Below are 26,468 nucleotides of genomic sequence, written 5' to 3' on the forward strand. Positions count from 1 at the left end.
CAATGACAAGGAGTGATACTTTTGGTGTCAGATTTTGGTTTGGGTGCCTATTTAATTTCTTTTAACCTCAGTTTCCTTTTCTGTGAAAAGGATATGATGGTATCTGCCACAGAAGAGCAGAAGGAGTAAGTGGGATTGTGTGATAAAGAGATGAGGAGTATGTTACCAATGCAAGTTTGCAGTTCTGTTTCAGTGGACATTTATATTGTCAGTTTCTTCTCAAGGTGAAGATAACTTTTTATAAATGTCCTAGAGAAATATAGTAGCTTTCTGTTCATCCTTTGCAAGAAGAGAGGGTGGATCGTTCCACTACTGACATTTATGTATTCATCTCTTGATTGATCTTACAGTTTTTGTATAGGTAAATGTGCTGACTATTTTATTTCTTAAAGGTGAGGTTGTAAAAAATATATATGTAATATAACCACTCACTGCATTTTTATTTGTGGTGGGGTGAGAGTAGTGGGAAAGAATGCTTAACTGTATTTTTGGGAAATGAACATGATACATTTCTAAAACAATTAACAAGGGAAGGTGTTTGCACATAATGATGTGCTTTGGGACTGCTGGGAACAGGCTGATTGTCACTGGTTCCCACATATGGCAGTCTTTTCACCATTTTTTTGTGATCTGAATTTTTACTGTAATCTAAGTCATTTTATGGATTTGTAGTTGACCCCGGCCCCCCATTTTTATCTGCTGTACAGTGCTGGATGGTTATATATTCTCTATATAGAGTACTTTTAATGAGGTATTTTGATGGCACTTTTCTTTAGACATTATGTGGCTTTTTTGTTTCAGGTTTTTATGACAAGTTCATTTTGCTCCTGGATTTCAACAGTTTATATCCTTCCATCATTCAGGAATTTAACATTTGTTTTACAACAGTACAAAGAGTTGCTTTAGAGGTGCAGAAAGCTACAGAGGTTTGTATTCAACTGGGGGCTCTTGAAGTCAGTGTTAAAAGTATTCCTTAAAGAAAGGAGCCAAAGTGGTTAGTATCATAGTTTTTCCTTTTTCCTGTTGATGGTTGCATTAATAACATTTTTTCTTTGGTATGTTTTTGTGTACATGTATATTCATGTGTGTACGTGTATGCGTGGAGGTTGGACATTGACTGCCAGTCTCTTCCTCTGTCACTCTTCACCTTAATGTTTGATACAGGGTCTCTCACTAAACCTGGAGCTCGTCATTTGTACTGGACTGGCTGGCCAGTGAGCTCCTGGGATCTGCCTGTCTCAGTCTCCCATCCTCCAACTGGTTTATAGGGGTGTAGCACCATGTTGGCTTTACAAAATATTCATTATTTTTGTTTGTGCATCAATGTAAATGTGCACGTGGAGGTTAGAAAACAACTTTTGGGACTTAACCCTCCTTTCAGTGTGGGCTCTGGGGATCAGACTTAGTCTGTGAGGCTTGTACATTAAGAACTTTTAGCCATGAGGTGGCAGCACATACTTTTAACCCCAGTACTCGGGAGGCAGAAACAGGCGGATCTCTGAGTTTGAGGCCAGCCTGGTCTATAGAGTGAGTTCCAGGACAGCCAGAGCTACCTAGAAAAACTTTGTCTCAAAACAAAAGCCCCCGAAAGAATCCTTTTACATTCCTGCAGGCCATGTGCCTGCTCTTTCCTAGGTTGTGGTGTACGAACTCAGGTCGTCATGCTTTCTTAGTAAGCATTTTGCTCACTGAACTGTATCTCCATCCCTAATTATATACTTTCTTCATCATCTAAAGGAGGGCTGACCAAAAAGAGATTTAGACTGGTTCTGTGTCTTTGTTAAAAAACCATTGTAGAGCTATAATTCATTTACAGTCTACCTATTTATAGTGTGCAGTGATAGTTTTTAGTGTCTTCATAGTTTGTACACCATTACTTCATTCAGCTCTATTATTTTAAAAAAACCTTTTAGCTGTCACCTCTATCAAGTTCCTCTATCCATCCCAGCTCTAGTCAGCCAATTAAATTTTTTACTATAGATTTTTATTAATTTTTTTGGCAGTTTTGTGAATGTATATAATGCGTTCTGTTTACTCTCATCCCCACCCTTTATCTCCTTTCTCTCTGCAAGCTCCCGTTCCCACAATCATGTCTTTTTGTTTGTTTGTTTGTTTGTTTGTTTGACTTACTGAACTTAACCAAGGCCATGGAGTTTGGAACTATCTGTTGGAGGTTTGTCTTCTCACTAGAAACCACTAATCTTTCTTGACTGTAAAGTTGCCTACTTTGGACATTCTATGTAAATGGAATCATATAGAATGTGTTTTGTTGGTGTGTGTTTGGCTTATTCACTTAGCATATTGTTTATAAGAGTCATCTGTGTTGCAGCATATACCAGTACTTCATTCTTCAATAATCCTGTCTCAGTGCAGCATACGATTATTACTCATCACATTTATCCATCTCACCTTCTTTTTCTTGCTGCTTTCTCCGCATTTGACCTCCAGGTTCTGAATTTATATATCCTTTAGTTTCAACATGTCTGGTATTGTTTTTTTTTTCAGTTCCAATTCCATATTCCCAGAAGAAAGAGTATCTGATAGACTTGCCCAAGTCAGTCATCATCCCTAGTCCCATCACTTCTGTTCATGGGGGTAAATTCACTCACTATAAGTCTGACTGCTAAAGTGGACCTCTCTGTGGAACTAGAGGATAATTTTACAAGGAAAGTATTGGATAGACAACCCACCTAACAAGTAGCGGCCGTTGATACTCTTTGGCTCTGTCCTGCTATTTCCCAAGCACTGTGACAGTTAACATTGTTCTGCTTTCACAACTGTTGCCCACCAATGTTTTGCCTATTTGAACTTTTCATTTTGGGTTCTGGATATATAATAGAGTGGAGCGACCCAAGAGGTCATCTTAAGAAGCATTATACATGTAGTAATTTATGAATTCTTTATCATTTTCATGTGCAGCACCTTATTTGGTTTTCAGAGCAGTTAGTGTCACCCTGGAGGTGGTGGTAGGGCTTCAGATGAATTATAAATTTCCTGACCCAAGAATCTTTCAGATTACTTTTTATGTGACTCTAGTTGCTGTAAATAGAGTAGAATGTATACCACGGTCTCTTTAATAGGTTTGCTATCATCATGTGCTATATTGGAAAACAATAGGTCCTTATTAGTATTGTAAGGGTGTTCATTTTATGATATTGATCTTCATAAAATCAGATACTTTGTAAAGGCTGGGTTATCAAATGGCGTTGACTTGACATGCTTTAAGCCAAAAGGTTTATTTTTAATTTTGAACCTTTCAAAGGGTAACTGTGCCTGGCTGTTCTTTGCAGCCTGTTAATAGAATTAATGGAGGCTTAAGAAAAAAGCCCTAATGCTTTCCCTGCTTTTTCCTGCTGTAAATTTTAATATAAGAAGACTGCTGATTGCCTTTCTAAAATGTTGCTATTCTGGTGATTGCAAAGCAATTTATAGGTAAAAGGTACTCCATAAACACTAAGGAATATATATAATATATGTGTGTGTGTATATGTGAATTAATTTTTAGAAATGTCATGACCTATTTAAATGTGATCCAAATCTTAAGAGATTTGCTGATTTTGTATATAACTTCTTTATTTTTAACAGTAAAAGCATTTATAGTAATTGTTGTGAAACATTCTATAGCATTTTGTTTAGTTGTACAAATGTTATAAAATAAGAGTTTAGCTGCTGTTTTTTTTTTTTTAAATCTTAGGACTCTTTCTTAGCATTTGTATTTCAAAAGCAATTTTCCCAAAACATGTTGCTCCACATTTGTAAAAATCCTCCTTTTACAGTAAATCTAAATTTGTAAGTAACAACAAGGTTGAGAGATAGTGGTAATGATACAGGCTAATTGAGAGAACTGGGTACAGGGGGACAGTGGTCTGCGACCACGCAGATCTTTTTCTTGTTTGGGTTCTTTGTGGTTTCTGTTGTTTTGGTTTGGCTTTTTTTTTTTTCTTTGAGGTAGGGACTCACTCTGTAACCCATAATGACCCAGAACATGTTATGGCTCAAGGCTGGCCTTGACCTCATGATGGTCTGTCTGCCTCAGCCTCCCAAATCCTGGGACTATAGACTGGTACCACCACACCTAGATGAGCCCCTTTGGAGGCTGCTCATGCATTATTGATTTCCTCATACCGGAAACATTTCTAAGGTGTGGTGATGGGATAAAGCACTTGTCAAATATTACTTTAGAAGTTTATTTCTTTTTTATCAAAGTTTAATTTGTCTGAAGTTTCTATTGTGTGTTTTTCAGGATGAGGAACAGGAACAGATCCCTGAGTTGCCAGATCCAAACTTAGATATGGGCATTTTGCCCAGAGAGATCCGGAAACTGGTCGAGCGGAGAAAACAAGTGAAACAGCTAATGAAACAGCAAGATTTAAATCCGGACCTTGTTCTTCAGGTAAATCTTTCTACTGTAAGATGTTTGCTTGACAGTTTCAGCTTCTGTCACTTGATTATTGAGGGCTAGGATGAATAGGATGGTGTGGGCAAGTACATGTGCCTATTTTATTTGGAATAATAACTATTCAGATACACTAAACTGCCTCAGATTGGAAGGCTTCTCTAGCTGCTAAGGCCATATCTGAGCAAGGTTTTACAGAATCTTGGGAAATCAGTAGTCTTTGTACTTGTTTCTAAGAGGGTAGGGCAACATGAATGTGGGGAGACAGATTGAGTATTAAGTACACCCCCCCCACCCCCCACCCCCAATATTGAGAGGTTCTTTCTGTCATTGTGATCTGGAAAGATACCCAATGTAATGCTGAAGTAGCCACAGCTAGCGTTGTTCATCATTTGTTGTTGTTGGCCTGCAGTATGACATCCGACAGAAGGCTCTGAAGCTCACGGCCAACAGTATGTACGGTTGCCTGGGATTTTCCTACAGCAGATTCTATGCCAAACCACTGGCTGCCTTGGTGACATACAAAGGAAGGGAGGTAAAGAACAAAATAAAATTCACGTCAATAAATATGTAAATACGTGCTGCAATATGGGGGAACTAAGTTTATTGCCTAGTTTTTACAGCTTGAAATACTCCTTCTTTAGAGCAAGTTCGAGACAAATAGGCACTGGAGTAAGACTTCATTTGGCAGTTCTGCATGTGTATGTGCAATTATTGAAGGTCTGTATGCCAGACTTTCCTCTAGGCAATAAAGATTGAGTGTGAAACATTATGTAAAGCTTGTATTTGATCCAGACTTGTGGGGGAAAGGGAACAAAAGTAGAGGACCTGGAGTTGATGAGAGGATAGTTTGGGAAAGCAACTGACTAAGTATAACACCGTCTAAGATGAATATGGTCTAGGATGAATATGGTAGAAGTAACTTTCTTCAGATAATTAAGATGGTGGTGACCTTGACAATGTTTGGAGGTTAGCTTAGGTTCAGATTGGACTAGTTTAATGTGTAATATGAGAGAAAGGTAGAAATCAAGAGAATAGCAAGTGAAGCCTTTTATTTTTATTAAGAGGGAGAAAACAGACAGAGGGATCAAGAACTCTGTCTTCTATGTGTTGCCTTTGAGTAATAGATCTCTAGGCATTTTCAGTAGGTTGTTGGGCATATGAATCCAGAATTCTAGTGTTATGTCACAGCTGGAGTTACATACTGACTTGAGGATGATAGACCAATTACCATTATGTACTTTTCACTTTATGAACATTTTAAGTTCACTTACTTTAATGCTTTGTGTAGAGATTTCTATTTTTATAATCTATAAAAGCCTATACTTTTTAAATATTAAATATTGAATTCAGTCAAATACACTAAGATACTGTTTTCTTTCATTGAATTTAAGGCTTCTTAGTTGTAAACATAGTTCATAGTGCTCATACTGGACATCTGGACTTAGAATGTTCTAGATTGGTGATTGGCAAACTGGCTTATAGGCAAAATCCAACCTGTTATCTGTGTTTTATATCTAAGGTTTTATTAAAATGGAGACGAGCTCATTTATTTCCCTGGTAGAGTTGATTAGTCAGGATAAAGTCTTAATGTAGCCTGCAAAGCTTAAAATGCTTGTTACTTGGCACTTTCAGGACAATGTTTGCTTAAGAGAATGATTTTTATCTGTCCTATCCATATATAATAGCCTCTAGCCACAAGTGACTGGTGAACATTTGTATTTGGTTATTCCTGATTAGATGAGGAACTGGATTTTTACATCTATTTAGTTGTAATTAAAATGAATTTAAACGTGAATAGCTAACATGTGGAGAGTGATTACAATATTGGCCAGTATATATCCAGTTCAGACATGAAACAAACATCACGATCTTTCAAGTCACTTTTCTCTTGTAGCTTTATCTCAGAGATGTGGGTTAGGACACAGAGGGGAAGGGCAAAGCATGTATTAAATAATGATGGTGTGTGAAGAGCTGTTTTGTGCATTATTATATCAAAACTACTCAAGAGTCCTTGGACATATCATAGCATTCTGTTTGTAGAGGAGGAATCTGAGGCTGGGGAGGTAAGGAGAACAAGTGGCTACCTTGAATTGATCTGTATCTTCCTCATTCCAAGTCTTTTACTGCATTCGGGTTCACCATTAGAGGATAGCTTTGCAACTGTAGTTCGGCTTTGTCTTCTACCTTATTCCTAGACAGTCATTCTTTTCAGTATCTATTGTAGAACATGAACTTTTTATTTTCTTTTTTACATGAGAAATATATAGATATTGTTAGGGGCTAGTTGAAGTGAGAGAAAGATGTTTTCAGATTCTTAGGCTAAGTTTACCTCAAAATTATTTAAATTTTATTTCTGTATATGTATCCAGTGGCTTCTGATAGAATACCATCTTATTTTTGTATTAGGAAATGCACTCACTATGCCCCAACTGGGTGATAATACATAGGTTGACTATTGAGATTGGCTCAAGGTTACTCTTAAGTTTCTCACGAGAGGCAATAGTTGACAATTTACTCCCTTGGAGAGTGCCTCTTGCTGTTGAGAAATCCCTGTTGTTACATTTTCTACATTGGCTCAGAAATCCACAAGCTTAAAAGGGCACTGTTGATAATGATAAGCCCCAAATTTGTCCAATGATCTCTCCTACTCCCCTAATCCATTGTATTTTAAGGGCAGTATTTTCTTTTCGCTGGATTTTTAATAGGGAATTTAAACTCAAGTTTTACTTTTTTGTTGATTAACATATATCAATAACAGAACTAAGCTAAATTTTTACTTTTTCAATAAAATATTGTGATTATATATCTTAAGTAAAATATAAAACCTCCCTGCTCACTTCAGTAAAGAAGAATTTTAGACAAATCTAGAAATAATCATGGGATTCAAATTCTTAGTTTCTTCTTTCTCCTTTCCCCTTTTCATCTGTGTTTCTTCCTATGCACAATACCTTCTGTTGTAGTTATGTCTTTAATGTGAAGTTAATGAGAAGCGGTAAGTTCAGACTAGACCTACCCTCTGCAACTCTTAGTTTGGCAGATCCAAAGATCTCAGAAGTTAATTTACTAAAATAAAAATGATTGTTAAACTATGGGTAGTAATTATTAGCACTGACAGATGAATATAGTCTAGTGATAATCTATGTTTGGTTTTGCTATCATTTTCCTATATGTGGTGGAATCTGTTGTTTTTAAGGATTTTCATTGTTGTTTTGAGACAGTATATAACCACATACCACAGGCTGACCTTCAACCCAAGAGAAGACTCTTAGGTCCTATAATTAATTGCAGGCATACACCTGTCTAGCATTTCTTAATTATTAAAGTGGTTGGAGGGGTAAAGTTGAGATTTTAGAATACTTTTGCAGCTTACTAAACTGGGGGTTTGGTTCTAAGGTAGAGTAGACAAAGTAATACAATAACCTGAAGATCTTCCAAGTTTTTTTGGCATTTAAACTTCCTGTTTAAAATTAAAGTTCAAATAGAAATGAGAAGGGAACCTGGTGACATACTTTTGAAAAGATTCTAAGAGTTTTTATTTGGATATGGATTAATGCACAGTCCGAGGAGGCATGAAATTTTGCATTTTGGTATGGCCTTAATGTCCTCCGTGTGTATTTTTTAAGTAGATTTTGTATGTCCTGAGTTTTGTTGAGATCATGCAGATTTGGCTCTGGTGACCTAATGATTTCTGTAATCAAATGTGGATTATGGCTGTTAGAATACTCAAGTAATTACTAATTGTACTTTTAAAAACAGGTTTATAATAAAAGTGAAAAATGTCAAATGGGCATCAATATTGTCTTTTTGTAGGTGTGATCTTTCATACTTCATCATTTCATACTTCAACTATCCTGTAATTTTTAATTGCTTGATGATAGAGGAATTAGTTACTGTTGAAGGAATCTTACGTAGGAACCTCACATTATACAAGTTATTTAAAAATAATTAAATGAGCATTTCCAGAGAAGAAATAGAAACTTCATTTATAGACACTTAGAAGTTAATCTGTAGCAATATCATCTGTATTTGTTTTTATTCTCAATGTGTGCATAAAGAGGCATAAAAAAGAAATTGGATAAGCCAGCGTGGGTAACACTGAGTGGGCACAAACAAATATTTAAACCATGAAGACAACTATCAAATGTCAAGTGTCTGGTGTAGTAATTGAAGTGATTGTTCACTAGATGGCGATAGACACCCTAAGATCATTAATCAATTAAAGATATTATTCGGTGAACAATAATGTGAAGAGCATTTAGTGACTTAAATATGTTCATATTTTAGATTTTTACCACTTTGAGAATACTGAATAAAGCTTAAAATTGGCCCAAAGGATTGTAATAGTCCAATAGATTTAGTGTTTAAAATGATGATTTTTGCATTGTAAGTTTTATTGATGAAAACAATCATTTAATTTATCATAGTAACCTAATTCTTCCATTGGGTGGATAAATCATATCTCTGATCATGGAGACACATAACTTTCTTAGTAACAGGTGACTTGAAAGAAAATTAGAAATGTTTTGTTATATGATTTTTCCTCTCAATATGTTTTTTTCTTAAATTGAGAAATTTAAAACATTTTTTAATGATTTTTAAGCACACTCATTGTATAATCTTTAACATAATAGAGATATTTGTCCTTATAAAATAATCTGTATTTACTGATAATATTATTGATTTGTTTTTGCCTTCTGTTATATTTGTGTTCTTGAGGAAATAATTTTTGGTCTGGATTTCTGATTCCAATTTCAAATACAGTGTTCAGGAGTAGACCATCCATTTTCATTTTACTGTCCTGTAGGTTGAAATGAGTCATTGCCAGCCTGTTTTCCCAAGTAGTTTTAGAAGATCTGGTTTTCAGTTGTGTTCAGAACTGAAATCTGTGCAGTTTAGAAAATGTATCCAAATCATTGCATGCAAACATTACGCTCTAGACTTGGCTGTCTGAGATTGTCTTGGTGATGAGAGAGTGCTACTAGTGAGGAGTCTTTGGGAATGGCACTGGCAGAAAGCTCTTGCCTTTGTTGCTGTCAGTGATGAAAGAGGAGCTTTGAATTGTTAAGAGTCCTTTGTCTGTACTTGGAAGTAAGTGAATATTTCAGTTTTCCAATATTACTTCATGAAAAATATCCAGTTTTGTTTTAACTTAACAGAACAAAATATAGAAATGGCTAGAGACTCTCCTCTCTTCCTTTTTTTTTCCCAGTGGTAATTGTACAGTTGTTTTTTTTCCTGCTTCACCTGTCTTTCCCCTTTTATAATTATTGGTGTGTGTGTGTGTGTGTGTGTGTGTGTGTGTGTGTTCATGTTCATATTTGGTACATTTGAATTTTTTTAGTATTCATGTTACTTGTTTATTCTTTTATAGTTTGGAAAAAAAGCATCAGGACAGATTTTGCTCTGTATATCACAATTTAAATTTATCCATTTTGGTACATTTTTAGATATGATTTATTTATGTTAACTATTCTATAACATTTAGTGAATAAATACAGCAAAATATATTTTATGTGCTCTCATTGTCCCCCCTCCACTTTTTTCCTTTTATTGAAAATAGAATTTTCATATGATATAATAAATTTTATATGATATAATAAAACAAAAACTAACACATTGGAATAGGACAAAAAGGAATAAACAGGAAAAGAGCACAAGAAATAGATATAGACACAGAAACCCACTTGTTTGTGTACTTGGGAATCCAATAAAAACACTAAACTGGAAGCCATAATATATACACAAAGGAACTGTAGAGGAAAAAGAGAGGAACAAAAGGGGGAAAAGCCCTAACATAAGCCTCATTATGAGACAAGGGACCTCCCAACTCTGCATCTCCATGTCTGATGTTAAAATGCTCTTCAGATCTCCAACTCCTTTTAGCTTTGTTGACTGCAACATACTTTTCTCTCTTGGGCTGGTTCCACTCCCTGTTTGTATCTCTCCTGGGTTTTGGTTTTGCTTTGGCCCAGTATTTCCTCACTATGCTCCCTTCCCTACGCTTTGTTATGGTAATGTATACTCTATGTCATTATATGTTGGAAATATGTGATCTGTTTTTTGATTTTGATTTTATAGAGGATTACAGTTAAAAGAATGCATGAATCTCAGAAGAGACTTTGAACTTTGGACTTTGAAATAAGTTTGAGACTGTGATAGACTATGGGGGCTTTTGAGGTTGGACTGAACTCATTTTTTGCCTTATGATGTGGCTACAAGCTCTTGGGGACCAGGGAGTGAAATGTGATGGTCTGAAAGAAAATGGCCCCCAAAGAGAGTGGTACTATTAGGAGATGTGGCCTTGTTGGAGGAAGTGTGTCACTGTGGGGCCGGGCTGTGAGGTCTCTTTTGCTCAGGCTTCCCTCAGTGTGACAGTCAGTTGACTTCCTGTTGCCTGCAAGATGTAGCACTGTCAGCTCTACCACCATTTGCCTGTATGCCGCCATGCTCCCTGTCATGACGATAATGGACTGAACCTCTGAAACTGTAAGCCAGCCACCCCAGATGGATGCCACTGAGTTCGTTCTCTGTTGGTCATCTACTGCTGGGCACGTAGCCTATCCTTAAAGAGTAGTTTGTTTCCCCAGTGAGACTCCCTTGGAGTAAAATTTCACTCAGGAGTGTTTATCAATTGGAGATAGCTTCTGGGTTAAGGATGGGGTTTGTGTCCACTTCTTTCAGCTCTTGTACACTATCTTGTGCAGCCCTGTGCAGGCCCTGTGCATGCTGCCACAACCTCTGTGAGTTCACGTGTGTGTTGGTTATGTCGATTTAGAGGGACTTGTTTTCTCTTTTTTTCTCTCCTCTCCTCTCCTCTCCTCTCCTCTCCTCTCCTCTCCTCTCCTCTCCTCTCCTCTCCTCTCCTCTCCTCTCCTCTCCTCTCCTCTCCTCTCCTCTCCTCTCCTCCCCTCCCCTCCCCTCCCCTCCCCTCCCCTCCCCTCCCCTCCCCCCTCCCCTCCCCTCCCCTCCCCTCCCCTCTTCTCTTCTTTTCTTTTCTTTTTTCCCCATGAAACAGGGTTTCTCTGTGCAGTTTTGGTGCCTGTCCTGGAGCTCGCTCTGTAGCCCAGGCTGGCCTCGAACTCACAGAGATCTGCCTGGCTCTGTCTCCCGAGTGCTGGGATTAAAGCAGTGAGCTACCTTCTCCCAGCTGGGACTTGTTTTCTTGGTGTCTTCCATCCCCTCTGGCTCTTACATTCTCTCCACCTCCTATTGCCCAGGGTTCCCTGAGACCTCAGGGGAGGAATTTAATGGCAACATCCCATATAGGGCTGAGTGTCTCTCACTCTCTGCATATTGTCTGGCTGTGGGTCTTTGTGTCTGTTCCTATCTGCTACAGGAGGAAGCTTCTCTGATGATGGCTGAGGAAGGCACTGTTCTACACGTACAGATAGATGTTGTCAGAAAGAATCTTCTCTTATGATGGCTGAGCAAGGCATCTAACAGGATGTCATCAGGAGTCACTTTCTTGCTATGTTTTTTTTTGTTTATTTTATTTTTTTTATTTTTAGAACAGTAGTATTTGGTTTTACCTTAGATCCCTGGGCTATCTAATGTCAGGTTCTTGTTTATCCAAGCAGTGTCAGGTATAGGTTCCATCTTGTGGAGTGGTCCTAAGTAAACTCAGATATTGGTTGGTTACTCCCACAAGCTTTGTGCAGTCATTGCACTAGCTTATCTTGCAGGCAGGACACCATTGTAAATCAAGGGTTTTGTGGCTGGGTTGGTGTTTACATTTCTCTTTTGGTAGTGTCCAGAGTACCTTCCTGTACCAAAGATGCTAACACCTGTGGGTAAAGGCTCCTTGTAGGCATCAGTTCAACTTCTCCATGTTCAATGAGTTATATAGGTGTTGTCTTCAGCATTAGGGCTTTGCCATCAGTTTATGGAGAGCAACCTATAGTCTTGGCAAAAGTGTGGGTTGTTTGGGGTTCCCAGGGGAACCCTTTGACCAACAATTCAATTAGATGTAACCCAATATCAGACTGGAGGCTTCATTTGATGACAAGTGATCAGTTGGAGCTCTGTCTCCATTATTTAGTGATTTAGATAGCCTTCATATATGTTTGTATTTTAGAAACTTTTTACTGTATTATATTTCCATAGGATCCATCAAATGGCCCTTAATTTTAGCTGACCCTCATTATTTTTTCCCTTGTCTCTCCCTTCTCTCCCCGTCTTCATTTGATCCTCCAATTCCAGGCCTCCCCCCCCCCATTCATCCCTTTCCTAGGGAGATCTCTCTCCCTCACCCTGCTCAGTCCCTTACTCTATACCTAACCTCTGGTTCTACAGATTGTAGCTTTGTCATTTATCATTGACAACAGTTAATATCCCTGTATAAGTGGATATATATCATATTTGTCTTTCTGGGTTCGGGTTATCTTACTCAAGATGACTTTTTTTCTAGTTCCATCCATTTACCTACAAATTTCATTTTTAATGGCTGAATAATACTCCATTGTGTAAATATACCAGGTTTTGTTTATCCATTCTTCTGTTGATAGACATCTAGACTGTTTATAGTTTCTGGCCGTTATGAATAGAGCAGCAGTGACCAAGTGTCTCTGTGGTAGAATGAAACATTCTTTGGGTATATGCCAAAGAGTTGTATAGCTTGATCTTAAAATAGATCAATTCCCATCTTACTGAGGAACCACCACACTGATTTCTGTAGTGGCTGTATAAGTTTATACTTTTGTCAGCAATGAATGAGTATTATTCCCCTTACTTGCACATCCTCACCAATGTGAGCTGTCACTTATGTTATTGATCTTGGCCATTCTCACTGGTGTAAGAAGAAATCTCACAGTAGTTTTTGAATATTTCTTTAAGCATTTCTCAGCCATTTGAGTTTTCTTTGAAAGTTCTTTGTTTAGATCTATACCCGATTTTTTAATTGTGTAATTTTTTTGATACTTAGTTTTTGGTGTTCTTTATATATTTTGAATATTAGCCTTCTATAGGATGTGTAGTTGGTAAAAAAAAAATCTTTTCCCATCCTGTAGGCTGCCACTTTGTCTGAATGACAGTGTCCTTTGTGGTGCAGAAGCTTCTCAGTTTCATGAGGTTCCATTTATTGTTGATCTTAGTGCTGGTGTTAATGGTGTTCTATCAGAAAGTCTTTTCTTGTGCCAGTGAGTTCAAGGCTGTTTTCTCTTCTATCAGGTTCAATGTATCTGGTTTCATGTTGAGGTCTTTGATCCACTTGAGTTTTGTGCAAGGCGATAAGTATAGGTCTATTTACATTTTTCTACGTGTAAACGTCCAGTTTGACCAGTACCATTTGCTGAAGATGCTGTCATTTTTCCTGTGTCTATTTCTGTCTTTTTTATAAACAATAAGGTGTCTATATGTGTGGATTTATGTTTGGGTCTTCAATTCGATTTCATAGATCAACATGACTGTTTTTGTGCCAATTCCATGCAGTTTTTATTACTGTGGTTCTGTAGTATAATTTGAGGTTGGGGATTGTGATACTTGAGTAGTCCTTTTGTCATTCAGGATTGTTTTAGCTATTCTGGGTTTTTTGTTTTTCCATATGAATTTGACAATTGACCTTTCAAGGTCTGTGAAGAATTGTGTTGGAGTTTTGATGAGAATTACATTGAATTTGTAGATTGCTTTTGGTAAGGTGGCTACTTTTACTATATTGATCCTACTGATCCATGAGCTTGGGAGACCTTTCCATCTACTGATATTTCCTTTAGTTTCTTCAATGTCTTCATTGAAAAAGTTTTCATTGTAGAAGTCTTTCACTTGTTTTGTTAGAGTTACCTCAAGATATTTTATATTATTTGTGGCTATTTTGTTGTTTTTCTGATTTCCTTCTCAGGCCATTTGTCCTTTTTATATAGGAGGGCTACTGATTTTTTTGAGTTAATTTTTTATCCAGCTACGTTGCTGAAAGTGTTTATCAGTTGTAGGAGTTGCCTGGTGGAATTTTTAGGGGCACTTATGTATATATCATCTGCAAATAGTGATACTTTGATTTCTTCCTTTCCAATTTATATCCCCTTGATTTTCTTCAGTTGTCTTATTTCTCTAGCTAAGACTTCAAGTACTATATTGAATACATATGGAGAGAGTGGAAAACCATGTTTTATTCCTGATTTTAGTGGAATTGCTTTGAGTTTCTCTCCGTTTAAGTTGATGTTGGCCATGGGCTTCCTGTTAACTGCCTTTATTATGTTTAGGTATGTCCCTTGCATCCCTGATCTCTCCAGGACTTTTATCATTAAGGGGTGTTAAATTTTGTCAATGGCCCTTCTCCTCACTTTTTTCAGACAGGATATTGCTATGTAGCTCAAGGAAGCTGTACTTACTATTCAGCCTAGATTGGCTATCTCCTGCCTCTGCTTTCTTGGTATTTGGATTAAAAGTTTGTTATACTATCACTGTCTTAGCTTTATCCTAGATTTTGAATTTACAAGTTCTCATCTCTTGTATTTTTTTTCCTGTTACAAGCAGTGTTTAGTAGATAATGTGACATGTGTAAGATTTAATTTACCATAATAAGCTAAATTCTGTCAAATAGCTAACTAAGTTCACATCTTTGGCAAGAGCCACAACACACAATTCCTCCTCAGTCACAGATTCAGATGCTAATCTAGAGGTTGATATATTGTTTTGCCTCTTAAATTTATTGTCTATTTTTGAAGGGTTTTGTACTTACCACGTATTTGTAAATATACTCACGTAATCCTCATTATTCCGTGTTCTTGTCAATGCTTGCTATTACTTGGGTGGGTTTTTTGTTTGTTTGGTTTTGTTACTGGGTCTCTCCGGGTAGCCCAGGCTACTTCATTTTTGCCGTATTTCCCAGGGCAATCTTGAAATTGCCATCCTCTTACCTTAGCCTCCTAAGCACTAGAATTATAGAGTTGTGCTACCAGACCTAGATAGAATTTTTATTTTATGCCAGTCTCATTAGTGTTAACTATTATCATGTGATTTTAATTTTTGTTTCCTTAATTAGGAGTTAAATTGAGTCTCATGAAGGTTTATTAACTCTTCTACTTTTTTTTTTATTGAGTTGCCTAGATGAACATACCTGTCTTATTTGTTGCATTGTAGGTCTCTAACTGTTCCTTATGTATTCAGAAACTGAATCTTACTTGCTTATTTATATTAAAATTAGTCTGGATTATTCTTGTGCCTTTTTATGATCTTTTATTGTGAAGAAATGTGTACTTTTTTACACCATATTTGATATTTTTTCCTCTTTACATTTTGTAAGCTTATTCTGAAAATACATTTTTCTCCTCCAATGACAAATATTGTCCTATTTTCTTCTAAATATTACAAAACTTGGATTTTTTTATTTCCATCTTTAGTCTTTCTAGAGATTGTTTTGAGGAAGAGTATAACTTAGGGATCTTATTACATTAGTCTGGTTTCTTCTTTGTTTCTCTGTTCTAGGGACTGGCAGACCTATTTGTCTATTTTTTTTTTAAAATAAAGTATTATTGGGGCACAGTCATACCCATTTATCTTTGACTATATTTATATCAAACTTTGGAATTGAGTAATTGTCACAAAGCCTGAAATATATTATTCATCACTTTACAGAAAAATTTTGCCATCTTTTGTGGCAAAAGATAATTTTTTGTAATATAAGAGTGACTCATTTCAAACATTATCAGTCATGATTGGTGAAAATACAAGAAATTATACTGAAGGTATTAAAAAGGAAGAAAAACAGTCTTGTGGTCAAGAAATTACAGATGCTGAGGTTCTTTTAAATGACCATATGAAAACTTCTCAAGTAGAATAAAAGGCAGGTTTATAAATTCTGAAGTTTTACAAAAACATTTGTTTCTGTGCATATGTATAAATTTTGTAGGAAGTGAATGCATTGCATTTAAGAAATTTTCAAAGAGGACCTAGATGTGAAATTATAAAGAACTGTAGGTTCTTTTATTTCTTCACTCTTTAAATACAGCTTGACGTGAAACTATAGCCTTAAAATTATGTGTTTTATCACCTAGAATACAGCAGATCAAGGCATCTTCTTGTCAGACCAGACCCATGGAAACTATAGGTGGTGGGAGGAAGAGTTCTTACTCTCTTCAGAATTGTAATAGAGACTCCTTTTGATATTCTTGCTACCATTTTGACTTTTTTTTTTTTTCCGAGACAGGGTTTCTCTGCGTAGCTTTGCGCCTTTCCTGGAACTCACTTGGTAGCCCAGGCTGGCCTCAAACTCACAGAGATCCACCTGGCTCTGTCTCCTGAGTGCTGGGATTAAAGGCGTGCGCCACCACCGCCCGGCCCATTTTGACTTTTTAAAAGATTTATTTGTAAGTAACTGTGTGTGTGTGTGTGTGTGTGTGTGTCATGCTCGGGGGTGGGGCATACATTTGCACAGGTGCCAGTAGAGGCACGAGGTGTCAAATCTCCCTGGAGTTAACAGGCAATTTTGAGTTACCTTACATGGGTACTGGGTACCAAACTGATGTCCTCTCTAAGAGTAGTATCAACTCCTAACTGCCAAGCCAGTCCCCATTTTAATTCTAATTTTATTTTTATTTTGTGACAGTCTTATAATTAGCACATGTTAGTCTGAGATTTGATATGTATCCCAGGCTGCCTTATAGTGCCTCCCTATATTGTTAAATATAAACAGGTAGGTGGTATTGTGCCTAGTCTTTGATTTAAAAAACCAAAAATTATGAGGTTAATATGAAAATTTCTTTGAGGGCTAAAATGAAGGTTTAGTGCATTTTTGCAGATATATGTTAGAAAAATAGTATCTTTTTAGTGGTTTGAAGTTGTTTACATTATAAAACTCAAAACCAGAGAAACATTTTTTGGGGGGAGGCGTTTCAAGACAGGGTTTCTCTGTGTAGTTTTGGTGCCTGTCCTGGATCTCGCTCTGTAGACCAGACTGAACTCGAACTCACAGAGATCCGCCTGGCTCTGCCTCCTGAGTGCTGGGGTTATAGGTGTGCGCTGCCCGGCTCCAGAGAACCTTTTTATTGCCACATTTTAGGGATGTTTGAGTTCTAAATTCTTTCCACATCTCCAGAACTGTTAATAAATAATACACTATCAGGATTTATTTATTTGTATTCTACTAGTTAGTTCAGAATTTGTGATAATTTACATGCTATAAGGTGCAAGTCTCCTTAGCATAAACTTGTCAGTTAAATTTTATAGAAATAATTCTCTGCCATTAAATAAGTAGTATCTTAACTGTAGATCATTTGTATTGATATATTGTTCTAAACATCTTCTTTTGCTTGTTTACCTGATGTATCATTTCTAAAAATGATCCATCAAAAATTGGTGAAAGTAATGCTGCTAAATATCAAATTGCGAAGAGGAAGCTCTGCTTTGGAAACACCTCATGAGAGGCTGGTCTATATTATGACAGATTTGTGTGAGAGAGAGAGAGCGAGAAAAATTAGAGTAGTCAAAATGTCTGTGGTTGTAGCTCAGTGATCATAGGTTCACCTTGCTTATGCACGTCCCTCCTTTCAGTGCCCATAACTGCAAACAACAAAGCCAGTGTATTTTTATATACACTTACTGTAATCATCATAAACAGTATACACTTAAACATAACCTATATATATATATATGTGTGTGTGTGTGTGTGTGTGTGTGTGTGTGTCTGATATTTTATGACACAACATTGCATTTATAAAAATAAATAAGTGGGTTACTCTTAGGCCTAATTTAAAACAATCCCTATGATTTAAAACACTGAGTATTTCTTTCAAAGTAGCCCAACAAAGAAAAAAATGAGTCAATACAAATGCAGCATGACCTTCTCTCTTTTTTTTTTTTTTTTGTCAATAACAATTAGAAATCAGCACCTCTAGTGATTCCTTAATTTTAAAGGTACAAACTTTGGTGATATCAACCTGGATATTAGAGACAACTTAAAAGAGAAAGACTGGCTCAACCCTTATCTGACTGAGGTCACCTGTGAGGTAGAGCTGGGTTTGTGAATGTAAGAGAAGGTGGCCTCATCAAGGAGACCACTTAGAAACCTTCTCATTTATTTCTTTTGCATTTAGTTAAGTTTTTCATAATTTGTCTGTCCTGAGCTTTGAAGAATTCAAGCCTGCGCTCCTCATATGCCAGTATCTTTATCAGAGAAGGAGGATCCCTTTCCCACTGCCACCCAGCTCCATTACATGAATGCATGGTCCTAGCTTTGTAGTTGTGGGTTGACCTCTGCAGGCTTTTGGGATCATTTGTCATGGCTTTCATTCATGAATGTTTGTCTACTCTCAGTTTAAAGTTGTACCCTTTCCCACCTCTATAGTGGGTTTTCGATTATTAGATTTCATTCTACATGTGTTTGTATCCTACCTATTACATGCCCCATACAGGGATCCTTGTTTGCCCTCACTGTTAGATCATGCTCATCTATGTGTTTCTGCAATTATAGATGGGTTGATGTGGAGGTGATACAGTTTTTATGTAGAATCCTGATATTTAAGCCTATTTTGAGTTTATAAGAATAGCCAGGATACTCAGTATAAGAAAGTGGGTACCTTGTATATTTGTAGTAGGTAGTTTTATTTGAGAAGGCACAAATTGAATATTTTTGCTATGATATTTTGACCTTTGAATTACAGAAAACATTTGGAATGTGGATATGGGTAAGAGAGAAAAACTAACAGACTGACTATATGTCATTGTCATTGATTCCTGATATTATATTTCATTACATTGACTCGAATCACATAGATCATGACCTTGGAAATCTCTTCCTTTCTTCTCCAACCTTCTTCAGAACGAATGACTCTCTGTTAACCTAAATTCATCCTATTTTCTGCATATGTGAATATTTTAGATCAGCCTATTTTGGTTCATGTTTCTTTTTCACAAGCTGTGTGTTATTTGACAGGTGTTCTAAAGCTCCTTCCTTTGGCAGCAAACCAAGATGACAGTGCAGTAATGATTTCAAAAGTGCTATTCCATCCTTGTTAACAGACAAAAAGGAAAGTGTGAAGTTATTAACCACTGTTCACCAGTGGCATGGAAACTGGTGTCGAGTTAATTGTCTGTTTCTATAGTCAGTCTGGGTAGGCTATTTCCCGACTAATACTGTTCTTTAGAAAAGAGGGAATGACATAACTTTTCCTCTCCCACACCCTTCTCCTTCTCACAACTTGTATTTAAATCAATAAAATAAAAAGATTTCTAAAAATCCAAAATATTGACTTCTGTTTCCCTATAGGCTTTTCTTTCCTTATCTGTCATGTAAGATTTATGGATGACATGGCAACACCAAATCACCTTAAGGATTTTCCCCTGACCCACCCTCAAATGGGTCATATGACAGAGTACTTGCATCTTTAATGTACATGATGTCACTATACTCTGTCCGTACTTCAGCCACACAGCGTCTGTTTATTACTCCTTGGAAGAACCTACTTTAGGCAGCCTGTACTATCCGGTGACTTTAACTGCTTTTTCACAATAGTGTAATCAGCCCCATTAAAGATACCTTCATGTTAACAAAACAAGCTTATTGTGTTTATAACTCAAGACTGGCCAACTGAGCAGACCCTAATAGATTACATTTAACTGGGCAGTATGAGCCTGTGTTGTTTTGCCAGATCATAAATAGTGTATTAAATTACAGTGAACTGAGTTTGGTAAGTTGAGAATTTTAGAAAGGAGGGAGAAAGGTGTTTTTTTTTTTTTTGGTGTGTGTGTATGTGTATGTGTGTATATGTATGTGTGTATATGTATAGAAGTGGTTTGATTTTTTTTTTTAAGCCAGACTTTCCTGGGCTCTATATGGTCATTCTTTTTGAGATCTTATACTTACTTTGAAATTTAGTGCTAATATTGAATTAACAGCTGTCCTTGTTTCCTTTTTATTACTTCTTGTGATTGAATTGGCTTGTATCCCTTTTAAACTTTAATGTATTTGAGTCTCAAAATCTCAAATTTCCCTTCGACCGTCCCCTCCCCTTTGAAAAAACAATATGGAGTAGACTGTGACAGTAACGTGAGTCCATGTTCATATTTTTAAAAGAACAGGAAAGCACAAGTGATTTCCAGAACTGGCTTATTTGCTGTCTTTAGAATTCTTTTCATGGCTACTTTTTTATATATTTAGGGTTAGCTATTACCTATTTTTATTGGCCCTTTTTACACTTAAAATAAAAGTTTGTCTTTTGAGGCTAATGATGGAATTTATTTGCATTAATACTAAATGTTGACTATGGATGGGAATGGAACAAAGATATTGTTTGTTTCATAGTTTGAACTGTCAGACATTTGTCTGTATTTATTCCGGGGGCCCTTGCTCCTGCCAATATAGAAGCAGGTTACATTTTCAGCCCTGTGTAGGAGGGTGGTGTGTCTTTCCCAGGAAGAGGATGATAGTTGGGAAGAGGGATATGCTCATAGGCTATTAATAATGTACATTGTTCTTGAGGCCACATGTCATATATCTAAGCATTGGTCCACAGGGTAGGGTACATGTTCTATTTCCACTGGACTTTGTGGCACAATGCAATGGACAGCTGATTATTTCATCATAGGAAAAATGATCTTGATATTTCTTCTTTAATGGTGTTCTGGTTGGGAAAATAAAATATTTTGTTTTTAGAAGGGGGACTTAGAGTAAATGGATACACTTAATTCATTTGCTCATTCTTGTCCCATAGCTAGAAATGCTTGAAGCAGTATTTTTTTTGACAATGTTTCTCTGTGTATCTTTGCGCCTTTCCTGGAACTCACTTTGTAGCCCAGGTTGGCCTCGAACTCACAGAGATCTGCCTGCCTCTGCCTCCTGAGTGCTGGGATTAAAGGCATGTGCCACCGCCACCCAGCTTTGAAATAATATTTACTGAATGTGTATCAGTGGTGAAATGGAGACAAATGACATTGCTTGTGACCCATAGGCGTGAGCTGAAAATTCAATAAAGCAAGATCAAGAGCTTGGGGGACTAGAAACAAGCCACAAAAATCCAAACAGAAATGCACTCAAGGAAGTCTTGGAATAGATATCTAGGGTGTCACACTAATCTACATGGTGTGGCTTTGAACAAGTGATTCAGCCTCTGCATTTTCTCTTGTCAGTGGGTGATAGGTGAGGATGATTATTTTATAGTAGGCTGTAGGTACAAAGTATTTTATTTTAGTGTAGTTCATTGTCTTGTTTCTCTGGGAAACCCAAGGAAGCAATCATGCAGGCCATTGAACACCTGCCAGGTGACAGACTTGTGCTAGTGTTGGAGAGACAGTGGTAAATTTTAAGCATTCAAGATCTTGTCCTCAGGGAGTTTTTGTTGTGATAGGTGAGAGCATTAATCAGTTGGTCAAATGTTCATTTATGCCACACTGAAGAAAATAGATGCAAAGAAAAGGAACATGAATGCTAATGGCAATGGCCCATGGCATTGATTGAGAAATTAGAGGATTCCTGAGCCCAGGGCACTTGAGCTGTGATTTAGAGTGTGGATCAAAGTGAACTAAGTAAAACTTTTTAGGAACAAACATTACCTGATGAGAGATACTACGTGCAGAGATCCTGTGATGGATTGGAAGTATGGCTGCTTTGGAGGGTCAAGAGTGGAGGGGAGTATCAGAGAAGCTTCTTCTTGCAGTAGAGGAGAATTAACACACGGTTCCACCACTGGACAATGTGTAGAAAAAGATCGAGAGAGACTTTGGAGCACTCATCTCTAAATGGGACGTCTTTGTCAAAACTTTCACCTTGAGGTTCAGGGATCTATGTGGAAGAGAAAGCAGGAAGATTGTAAGAGCCAGAGGTGGTGAATGACTCCAAGGATACTGTATCTTCCAGATACAGCAGGACTGATTATGAACTCAGAGACTGAAAGTACATATATATATACAGCTACATGGATTTAAACCAGACAAAATCCCAGCACAAAGAAGAGATAGCAGACACAAAGTCCCACCTCTAACCAAGAAGTTACTGACAATAATAGCTGCTTAGCTTCTGGGAAAGAGAAAATCAGAGTTCTCCAATGAAGTGACACTGGGTATATCAACCATGCTCTAGGACAGAACCCATGCCCAGGAGTAGTTGGATACCACAAAATGAAACGTGTGTGTGTGTGTGTGTGTGTGTGTGTGTGTGTGTGTGTGTGTGTCCCCGTGTGTCCGTGTCCGCTCGCGTGTGCTTTTTGTTCTGTTTTTGCCATTTTTTAATTTTAGTTTTTGTTTTGATTTTCATTTTTTAAGAGAGAGAGCATGAAGTTGAGTGGGTAGAGAGATGCGGTGGATGTGGGGGGAGAAAGAGGAGGAGACAACATTATCAAATATTGTAGCTAGAGTTTTCCTGCCTTGCCCACAGTCAGGACAAATCTTTGTCACCCGCCAGTCCCACAGCCGCTCAGACCCAACCAAGTCAACACAGAGACTTATATTGCATACAAACTGTGGCCGTGGCAGGCTTCTTTGTAACTGTTCTTATATCTTAAATTAACCCATTTCTATAAATCTGTACCTTGCCACGTGGCTGGTGGCTTACCAGTGTCTTCACATGCTGCTGGTCATGGCGGCGGCTGCAGTGTCCCTCTGCCCCAGCCTTCTGCTTCCCAGAATTCTCCTCTCTCCTTGTCCCACCTACTTCCTGCCTGGCCACTGGCCAATCAGTGTTTTATTTATTGACCAATCAGAGTAATTTGACATAAAGACCATCCCACAGCAAAATATATTGTAGGAAAATTTTTAAATAAAAAAGTAGTGAAGTAAGGGGCTGGAGAGATGCCTCAGTGGTTAAGAGCACTGGCTGCTCTTGGAGAGGACCCAGGTTCAATTCCCAGCACCCACATGGTCGCTCACTACTATCTATAACTCCAATTCCTGGGGATACCATGTCTTTTTCTTGGTGAGCACTGCAAGTAATTGCTTTACAGACATACATGCAGGCAAAGCACACATATACATAAAATAAAAATTGATATAAAAAAAGACTGGTGGAGGAGAAACTAATTAGTAGGCTGTTACCAGAATATTCTATGCAAGATACATTAGTAACTTCACTGATGTGAGAACAGTTAGTGGGGAGAAGGATATAAGAGAGATGAGAAAAACACCCAGTAAAAATGATGTTCAGGTCTTGTTTAGGCAGCTATGTTGATGAGACTTCACTACTGTAGCCAACCTCTCTGACATTTATAGAGATAATCTTTCAGCAAACTTTCCTGTTCTTCTAGCTCTTACGATCTTTCTGCAATATTCTTTGAGCCTGAAGTGCAAGAATTGAGCTATAGATATATCAGTTGAGACTGAGTACTACCTAATGTCTGGTTTTCTGCATTTTAAATTGTGGTTTTCTGTAATGGTCTCTGTTGTAAAGAGATGTTTCTTTGAGGATGTATATGTAACAACAAACAAAAAGAGGCCAGAAATTTGTGAGAGCAAGGGGATACTAAGAGGGGTGGGAGGAGGAAAGGGAAATGTAGAAATGTTAATTTTAATTTCTAAACTAAAAATTATGAATTTCAAATGCTTAATGAATTGGATATAGACTTTAGGGTAGAATAGAATATGAAGGTCAGCTCCTGGCTTTCTGCAGGTAATTGGTAGGACCTTTTACTGAAGTACTAGAAGATGACCAAGTTTAGGACAAGGGAAAGGAACAATGAGCAGTTTGGCCTTGGACATGTGAAATTTTAAGAAATACTGTTATTTTTAATTGACATAGTAATTATACATATTTGTGGAGTATAGCATGACATTTCAGTACATGTATATAATGTATATTGATCAGGGCGGGACTGTTGACATTCTCTATACTGTAGATAATTATCATTTGTTTATGTTGAGGACATCAAAATTCTTTACTAGGTAGTTTGGAACATTCTCTTAATTCTTGTCAACCATAGTTACCCTACTGTGCTGTAGAATGTTAGAAATTACTCCTCCTAACTAACTGCATTCTGTAATGGACATGTTAATTTTGTAGTGTCAGGGTGTAAGTTTGGGAGTCATGGATATGTAGAGAGAAATGATTGATGAAATTATTTTGGGAGGAAAATACAAAGAAAAGTGGGTGTAGGACTCAGGCATAAGGGTCCACAACTTGGTGGTGGTGGTGGTGGAGGGAGGACTTATAATTAAAGTTGCAAAAAATTTAGCCAGAGAAGGGTTAAAGGTAGGAAGAGGTAGTATTCTGTAAGTCAAGGAAGAATGTTTCATGGAGGTAGGTAGTGATCAGTTGTCACAAAGAAGCAGTGTTGATTGCTTTGAAAAGTTTCCATCAAATTAGGGACAGAGGTGTAATAGATGCCTTCACTTTGATGGGAGCCATGAGTGTGAAGCTGAATTGCTGCACTAAGAGATGAGAAGTTTGGGTGAGGGAAAGGAATTGTAGAACAAGTTAACTGATGGGTTGAGCTGGAGTCCAGGCTCTACTTCCTGGGATGTTTTGGAACTAGTGATGAACTGTTTAACCTCCCTGAGCCTCAGCTTCCTTTTTTTTTTTTTTTCCCGAGACAGGCTTTCTTTCTGTAGTTTTGGTGCTTGTCCTGGAACTCACTCTGTAGCCCAGGCTGGCCTCAAACTCACAGAGATCCACCTGCTTCTGCCTCCCAAGTGCTGGGATTAAGGGCGTGCGCCACCACTGCAGGACTTTAGGTTCCTGTTTTAAATAAGGATAACTTAATGCCCAATGGGGTTGTTGAAGATTTAAATGAGGTAATGTCTTAGTTAGGGATCTATTGCTGTGATAAAGCCCCGTGAGCAAAAGCAGTCTGGGGAAGAAGGGGTTTGTTTCAGCTTATAATTGTAGTCTGTTAAGAGGGAAAACAGGCCAGGAAACTGGAGGCCGGAACAGTTGGAGAGGCCGCGGAGGAGTGCTGCTTCATGGCTTGCTTCCTCATGGCTGCTCAGTTTGCTTTCATAGACAACCCAGGACCATGGTCCAAAGTTGGCACCACCCATAGTCAGCTGGGTCCTCCCACGTCAATCATCAAGAAAATATGCCAGACTTGTCCACAGACCAATCTGGTAGGGGCAGTTCCTCAGTTGAGGTTCCCTTAACACTGGTATGTCTCGGTTTGTGTCAAGTTGACAAAAACAAACCAGTACAGGTAATATGTGTTCATACCTTGGAACATGTTTCATTCATATTACTTCGTATTAGATACATAATAAACACCTTTATTTTATTTAATTTTAAACAAGCTCTCACTTATGTAGCCATCCTGGCCTGGAACTTGACGTGTAGATGAGGTAGGCCTCAAACTGACAGAGCTCTGCCTGCCTCTGCCTCCCAAGTGCTGGGATTAGATAATAAACTCCTTTTTACCATCATATCTGCTCTCATTTCTTCTCTTGCCCGTAACTGATCTTTCTTTCCTTTGAACACTTAACTGTCTATTCTAAAAAGGCCAATTTGTATTGCCATTTGCTAAATTATTTTCAAATTATGTTGCCATTTCTTGTTCTTTTAGTGCCTTTGTCCACCTACACCACTAATTTTTATGTAGTCTCCTTTAGTCTTCCCCAGAACTCAGTTCACTTGACTGATTTATCCTGATCTTCCTCAGTTGCCCATCTGATGGCTTTAGCTTGAATTTAATTTACTCACTCTTACCAGTTTGATGTTCATGAGTTTGACATTTGTTCATTCCATTTTGCTAAATCAGTTTTTTAATGCTTTTAAAATGTCCTTCAGTAGCTTCTAGTAAAATGCTTTAAAGTACTATGTCCAGCATGGCATAAATATTTTATATCCACAAATAGGTCTTTTTTTTTTTTTTTTTTTTTTTGGTTTTTCGAGACAGGGTTTCTCTGTGTAGCTTTGCGCCTTTCCTGGAACTCACTCTGTAGACCAGGCTGGCCTCGAACTCACAGAGATCTGCCTGCCTCTGCCTCCCAAGTGCTGGGATTAAAGGCCTGCGCCGCCGCCGCCGCCGCCGCCGCCACCACCACCACCGGCAAAATAGTTCTTTTTTTACTACTTCCTTATTCCAAGACCACCACCACCGGCAAAATAGTTCTTTTTTTACTACTTCCTTATTCCAAGCCCAAGATCCAGTAAAATATTCAGATAATGTGATCTCCATAGCTAGGTCAGGCTGCAGTCCTTTCTGACCAACATCATTATAGAACAACA

The 26,468-nt window shown here is 37.7% G+C and overlaps 1 protein-coding gene and 1 non-coding gene across 2 annotated transcripts in view; both read left to right on the forward strand.

Annotated features, from left to right (window-relative positions):
* Nucleotides 1-26,468, forward strand: part of Pola1 (DNA polymerase alpha 1, catalytic subunit) — a 332,579-nt gene that overhangs the window by 58,101 nt on the left and 248,010 nt on the right. The window contains exons 24-26 of the mRNA XM_006990119.4: nucleotides 802-926; nucleotides 4,244-4,393; nucleotides 4,809-4,931. Coding sequence (XP_006990181.1) covers nucleotides 802-926; nucleotides 4,244-4,393; nucleotides 4,809-4,931 — 398 coding nt within the window. The remainder of the gene's footprint in view (nucleotides 1-801; nucleotides 927-4,243; nucleotides 4,394-4,808; nucleotides 4,932-26,468) is intronic.
* On the forward strand, nucleotides 194-321 carry LOC121825939 (small Cajal body-specific RNA 24). The gene has a single exon (XR_006068300.1).

This window comes from Peromyscus maniculatus, chromosome X (genome assembly GCF_049852395.1).
Source record: "Peromyscus maniculatus bairdii isolate BWxNUB_F1_BW_parent chromosome X, HU_Pman_BW_mat_3.1, whole genome shotgun sequence".
In the NCBI taxonomy this organism is placed as follows: domain Eukaryota; kingdom Metazoa; phylum Chordata; class Mammalia; order Rodentia; family Cricetidae; genus Peromyscus; species Peromyscus maniculatus.